The sequence below is a fragment of the Podarcis pityusensis genome (genome assembly GCF_964106645.2).
Source record: "Podarcis pityusensis genome assembly, chromosome: 5".
In the NCBI taxonomy this organism is placed as follows: domain Eukaryota; kingdom Metazoa; phylum Chordata; class Lepidosauria; order Squamata; family Lacertidae; genus Podarcis; species Podarcis pityusensis.
The window spans coordinates 73848039-73855197 of record NC_138032.1 but is presented as its reverse complement, the minus strand read 5'-3'; the positions used below and the strand labels follow the sequence as shown (position 1 = coordinate 73855197).

General features: G+C 47.1%; 1 protein-coding gene across 1 annotated transcript; it reads left to right on the top strand.

The window, feature by feature from the left end:
* Positions 1–1121: 1121 nt before the first annotated feature.
* ADO (2-aminoethanethiol dioxygenase) lies at positions 1122–4402 on the top strand. Its single transcript, XM_081007567.1, has one exon. It carries the CDS (start codon positions 2209–2211, stop codon positions 3112–3114), a length of 906 nt encoding a protein of 301 aa, XP_080863693.1. The 5' UTR covers positions 1122–2208; the 3' UTR covers positions 3115–4402.
* Positions 4403–7159: the final 2757 nt, after the last annotated feature.

Here is a 7159-nt window from a genome sequence, read left to right as displayed (position 1 = left end):
TAGCCATCTTCAAATATCATGGAGGGTAGAGCAAGCTTGTTTTCTCCTGCTCTGGGGGGTAAGACCTGAAACAGTGGATTCATGTTACAAAGAGATTCTGACTAAACATCAGGAAGAACTTTCTGATGGTAAGGGCTGTTTGACAGTGGAAGGGTCTCTCTCAGGAGGTGCTGGACTCTCCTTCCTTGGAGGTTTTAAAGCAGAGCTTGGATGGCCATCTGTCATGTTTGATCTGGTTGAGATTTGTGCATTGCAGGGCGTTGGATTAGATGACCCTCATGATCCCTTCCAACTCTACAATTCTGTGATTCGATGTGTGATCTGTGAACCCCAAGGTAGAGGCTCTTCATTAATTCAAAGATGAATTGAGGGAATGAAAGAATTAGGATAACATCTGCACCATTTAAAGCACATAGCTTCCCCAGAATAATGGAAACTGTAGTTTGCCCCAGAGCTTCAATTTCCAGCCCTCTTAACAAAATATAGTTCCCAGAATTCTTTGCTGGGGAGCCATGTACTTTGAATATATGAAGGTGAAAGATGTTAAATTACTCAAAAGCAAGAAAGAGTCTGTTGACACAGAGTGGGCTGCTATAGATGAAAGATGGGGGGGCGGGGACTGTTGCTAAAGCCATTGGTTATTTAATCTATATGAATGTTTTGTTTGTTTTTACCTAGGAATTTTGTTAAATTGGAAATATTAATTTTGTTGCTGTGGTTTTGCTTGTTTACCTTATGGCAACATTGTTAAGTTGTTTTTTGGACCTGTTTGTTTGATTTTGTAATTTTTGCATATTGTTTTTGTTTATTTTTATTACTTAGTTCCTCACTCTGGTACTGAAAACATTCAATGAAGAGTGGGCTATAAATACTGTGAATAAATAAATATATGGTGTGGATGTTATATAAGAGACTGGCTGGGCTTAGAGGGAGAAATAAGGAAGTTGTTGTATGACACAATATTTGAATCTGCAGGAAGGACAGAGAGTGCTGGCAAAGAAGAAAACTGAGTATATTAGTTCTGATATGCAGCTTGGAGTCTTAGGAACTTAATTACTCTCCTCAAATAAACTAATGCAAAGTTTGCTATATACAGCATTTCTCTGTCAAGCATTAAATTGCACCAGCAAGTTTTCAGTATTTTAATATTTACAACCTGATCCCAACCATTCTTACATTTATTTCAGCTGAGCATATTGCAGCCTTAATGGTCCACTCACTGCTGCAGCAGTCCTATAGATCTGCACTGATTCTTACTTCTCAGGTAAATACTAGGCATTAATTTAACGTCAATGGCAACAGGTGAAATGAAGAACCTGAAGTCAGTTGTGCTCACTGTAAAAATGATCTGTTCTTGCTAACCTAGCTGAAGAGAGTAATGCATTTCGCTGGACTTAGGCTAAACTACACAAGTGCGGAAAACAAAATATTTGTGTCATGAAAATTCAGTGAAACCTACACCTTAAGCAAAAGTCGTGAGAGGTAGAATCATAATGCTACTCTTCTATATTGGAAAGGCACAGTACCAATTTTAATTTTAAATGGTTCATTTTTCATTATTAAATGTTGTTTTAAATACATGTGTTCTTTCTGACTTAAGATGTGTGCGTCCTTTATGAAAGAAATATCCTAGAGTGTGGTGAGAGGGGCAAGCTCTGGAACTGTCTGCCAGAAATCTGCCCCAGGTCCTTCAAAACAAGGCTGTGTACACCTTTAAAACACATTCTTTCCCTCAAAGAATCCTGGGCGCTGTAGTTCACCCTTCACAGAGTTACAACTCCCAGCAACCCTTAGCAAACTACAGTACCCAGAATTCTTTGAGGAGGACATGGTGTGCCAGCAACCAGAACGTGTAAACATTCCTAAACAGAAGTTTCCTGGGTGACCGTTTTTTCCAGGAGCCCAAAGACGCCTGCGGCCCAAGCCAGAAGGTTATGCCGATTACCAGCCGCTGACGGAGGCGGCCTGTCACCCCGAAGGAAAACACTCTTCAGACACGCGGCCCCATCTGCCTCATGGGAATTGTAGTCTCTCCGAGAAAAAGGAAAGGAGAAGGCCGGCAAGTTTTGCCCCATTAAAACCCTCCGTCCCCTTCAGCTTTCCTTTTTTTAAAAAAACAGGGATCCCCGTGTAGGTGCGTTTCAAGCAGAAGAAAAAAATAAACTCCGCAGAGAGAAACGGTCGAGGAAGAGAACTACACTCCCCATAATGCCTAGCGGGACCAAAGGGGGGGAAAGGGAAGCGGGAGGCGGAAAGCGGACGAGGCGGCGCGTGCGCAGAGCCTCGCACCATCCGCTGTGGGGAGGCAGCGGCGGCGGCACGATGCCCCGCGACAACATGGCCTCCCTGATCCAGCGGGTGGCCCGGCAAGCCCGCCTCACGTTCCGCCCGCCGGGCGGTAACAACAACAGCGGCGGCGGCGGCGACGGGAGCGGGCCTCGCTTCGCGGAGAACCTGCACCGCCTGCAGCAGCTGCTGAACGAGGTCCGGGCCGAGGACCTGCGCCTGTCCCCGCGGGGCCCGTCGGCGGTGCCGGGCCTGGCGCAGCCTCCCGTAAGCTACATGCACATCTGCGAGACGGAGAGCTTCAGCATGGGCGTCTTCGTGCTGCGCGCCGGCGCCTGCATCCCTCTGCACGACCACCCGGGCATGGACGGGCTGCTCAAGGTGCTCTACGGCACGCTGCGCATCGCCTGCTTCGACGCCCCCGACGGCGGAGCCGGGGGAGCCGGGGCGGGAAGCGCCACCTCCGCGGGGGCGTCGTCGTCGGGGCAGCCCCCTCCTGCTCGCTCCCGCCGGCGCGCCCTGCTCCGCTCGCACCAGCTCTACACGCCCGCCTCGGCGCCGTGCCTGCTGTCGCCGCACACCGACAACCTGCACCAGATCGACGCCGTGGGCGGGCCCGCCGCCTTCCTCGACATCCTCGCGCCGCCCTACGACCCGGAGCACGGGCGGGACTGCCACTACTTCCGCCTGCTGGACGGGCAGAGCCTGCCTCCGCCCGCCGCCGACCCTCCGGGGCTGCCCAAGGAGGTGTGGCTGCTCGAGACGCCCCAGGCGGCGGATTTCTGGTGCGGCGGAGAGCCCTACCCGGGGCCCCAGGTGTCCCCTTGAAGGACCATCCCCAGACCCGCCATGCTCCTGGCCTGAGCTGCCCGCCATCCGGTTTAGACGGAGGAAAGATGCGAGCCCTTTTCTCGTCCCCAATGCCCGCCGGGAAGGGAGTGCCCAACTCGCCCCAGGCCCCTCGACACTCTAGCTTCCGGAGGTGCTGATGGCTGCGGTTGGGGAGAGCAAAGCCATAGGAAGAGTCCTGTCCATTCCCTGGCCAGAGGCTCCCCCCCCCCTTCTGAACTTGCAGCTTCCTTCCTTCCTACTGCTGCACCACACAAAATGCCCTACTTCCACGAGGGCATTTATTGGGAGGTGTCTTGATTTGTTTTAGGGAGATAAGTCAGCATCTGCTGCTACTTCTGGTTCAGTTATTTCAGAGAGCATGAAGAACTCAACTCCACTGGCTTAAGGTGGAGGGGCAGATCTGCAGGCGACATTAAATGAAGAGTTAAGGAAGGAAAACAGGTCCCGCACCTACTCCAAACCCGCATTTCAAATGGTACACATAGAAGTAGGATATTTTTAAAGGGTGGATGTTGCCCTCCCCACCCGCAGGCAAATTCCCAGTAGCACAACAGCCAACTCCTACTTGGCATACAAACTGAGAACACTTAAGGTGGGCACTGCCTCTTTTCTGGCCAAGAACGTGGCCTGAGCTGCTTTGTTGTGTGTGTGTCTCAGCTGCTTGGAGCGGAGAGGGGAACCATCATCCACTCAGGACACATACTGTATTTCACAGCTCTTCCTGCAAGGAAGCTACTACAAAATCCAGAGCCTTCCTCTCCATTCTGTGCGTGCAAAGCAGTCAGGTGCCATTGTATTTATTCCTACCAGTTGCTGTGAAGGTATGGAAGAATAGGTTTGGTTAAAAACAACAACTACTACACTACTTGGCTTAATTTAGAAATAAATTTTGGGCTGCAAACCCCCCTATTTTTTCCCTTTTGCTACAGCTGAAAAAAATTACGGCAATAAGAATTCTTCCCTGAAGCTTGCTAGTTAACTTTCCCTATGAATGGTCCAGTACTTTTCAGTTCCCATGTCAATTCAGACTGATGAGGATGTTGTCCTGCTCCTTCTCTCCTGCGTGGATTTGGGAGAAAAAAATGTGCTGAAAAGCCAAGAATGATACTAAATTGGGTGGAGCAGAGAGCAGTTCGGTATATAACTGAAATTCAGGTTGCATCCTGTGCAAGGATGCTGCCAGGTGAGAGATTATCCTGTGGGGGAGAAATATTGTATTAAGAAACATGATTTTTAGATATTAAAAACTGAGAATTCCTGATTATCTGTTGTGCAATTATTTAACATAAGGTGACACTTTTTTCCCTAGGGGATTTTGCTGGAAGATTCATTCCTATGTATCTGGAAAGATAGCATTATGTAACAACAACAGATGGTGTTTTTCGCAATTGGTGGTAATAGTCTTAGTTTCTGGCACACGTCTTGTATAGAATAGAATGGGGGGGGGGCGAGTTGCAGGCAGATTCTGGCTTGACCACTCTGCTTTTTTGGGGAAAAATAACGATCTATACCTGTGGGTAGACATGTAGTGAAGTAATATACTTGCCCCATTTAATATTTCTAGAGTTATTTTACAGAACTTTTATTAAAAGAGGAGGAAACTGGTGTTGTGGCTTTTCCTCCCCATAGCATGAGTGTCATTACAGGGTGGGAGGGGCTTCTTTTCTGGATGCATACTGTCTATACTTCTGGAAAACTATGTAATCCTGTTGAACTTAATATCAGTTGTCCAACAAGATCTAGGTTATACTGGTATCTTGGCTATCAGTCTATTTCAGTGATTCCCAATAAGCTAATTACTGAGGACCCCCTATTTTTCAATACCCCTTTTGAAAAATTTGATAACTCTGTGGTAGTTACCTCCGCAAAGCAATTTTTTGAACAAAAATGTGGAGTAGCTCCTATTAAGACTAGGGCTGAGTGATATCTGGCTTTCAGTGTTGTGATATATCAGCAGCTGAACATCACAATATTCCAATATATCACAATGTCTGAAAATGGAGATCAGGTGTGGGGATGAGGGAAAGAGCAGTCATAGTCATGGTTGAGTAGGAATGGGGGGGGGGGGGTACATCAGGCTGCCTTCAGTGGGGCAGCCTGCGGTGGCAGCTAGCCAAAATGCACAAGATGCATGTCTACTGTGGCAGTGCTGCTTTCCTGCTGACTGAGAAGCTGCTCTGCCTCAGTGCCAGGGGAAGGTAGTGCCACAGTGCATTGATGTGAGGGTGATCGGCTGCCCTTTGCTTCAGTCAGTGTGAGGGAAGGCAGCTCAGATCAGCAGCATTATCGCCTGAGATCATTGTGTGATTTCAGTGGTGCCTTGCAATCAGCTGCCCTGTTCTCCCTTGCGTGAGGAGTAATATATTGCTGTGTATTGCCGAGTCAAAATCATTACGCAATGTGATTTCAAAACCGATTTAGGCCAAAATATTGAAAACTGCACTGCGCTAAAACAGACCATAAAATTTGTGATATTACCATGCAAAAATGACAAAAAATTATTGGTGAACCACTGGTCTATTTGGTTCATTAAGTCCCAATCAACCTCTGTGCAACTCTTTTCATGTTTGGATAATTTGTTTCAATGTACAAGGTGGTAGTAGTTTGGGGGTTTTCAAGGTCAAGGTGTGTATTACACAAGGATTTCAAGTATAATTTACTAATGCTTGTGAGTTTTGATCATAACCTCCACAAAGATCATAAGAGAAAGTGCAGTATCAAATATCTTAGAAGCAACTCTTCATTGATGGTGGATTTCCTATTCTTACGGCAATCTCCAAACTCCTGCCTTCGTATCAGTATCACCTTTGTGGTGCTTTTCCTCCATCCATTGTGATCAGGTGTTAAATCTTTTGAAACAGTGGTGGTCTTTAATGTTGCAGCATAGGGAGCAGCTAAGCTAACTCTGACCACGTTAAACCAAGGCTGATTCTTTCCATGATGTACTGAGAGAAGAGGAGGTGCAAAAGTGAGTATTGCTGAAATAATGATGTGCTGGAATGGATGGGAGTTGGAATCAAATCTAGCAGCATCTGGAGGGTGGCCTAAAGAATTAGCCTTGTGACTGAGCTGCTACTCATCCATAGTGTTCTGCCCCTGTATGCCGATTTTACCTGTCGAGTCCCTTTTGAGCTTCACTGAAAACTGCTCTGGAGGGTCCCCTGACCCCTAGAAGCAGCGGGGGTGAAGTGGGGCAATAGAAACCCCCTGGGCTAATATTTGTATAGACAGAAGAGGATCTTTCTCTATAAAATCGGCAGTGATGCCATGATTTGTACCTTAGAAGGATTTCTATAGTTCATAGACAAGTACAGGTTGGCAAATTACTGCTACTACTGGGAAAAGCTGCTGCTTGTTAAACCAGTGTTGTTACTATTAAAAACTCCATTCTTAAGTTGGCCTAACTTTTACATTAACCAGGAAAGTGGACACCATACATTACCAGCTAAGTTTGAGTAAATGTGTTTCATAACAAATGGATTTAACACACATGAAACAGGAAAGCATGTGACGGTTTCTTCCTCCTGCCTGTGGAATCCAAAGTTTTTGCAAGCCGGGGTAGAGGTTTTCAAAAGAAACTTTGAAGGCGTAATCCACAAGCCACACAACCTGTAGAGCTGTTTAAATAGCAAGCCATACACGATCTAGGACAGCAGGTTTGGACTGTTTTGAATGTGGCCCTGCTTAAAAAAAGTCTCCCTGCAAGAAGGCTATGCAAACCCTTTTCTGCCTTTCTTTCCCACTCCCCTTGGTTCAGTTACGCCCCCCCCCCCTTCTGCTTCTTATCCCTTATACACTGAGTAGATTGCTGTGGTGGAATCTCTCCTGCAACTGCCAGAAGCCCCCTCCACAGTAACTCAGAGCAGGACTTTTAGTGTGTCTTCCCCTGTTCTGTGGAATAGCATTCCTGCCTAGATGTGACAGGTGCCCACAACGTACTTTGTGGAAACAACTAAAGACATATTGCCTCCTTCCCTTTCCTGTGACCAGTTAAACGTTCCCTACAGTTGCTAATGTTTAT

Bases quoted from the DNA above. Each gene is read 5' to 3' on its own strand.
- ADO (XM_081007567.1), top strand. From the start codon at position 2,209: ATGCCTAGCGGGACCAAAGGGGGGGAAAGGGAAGCGGGAGGCGGAAAG.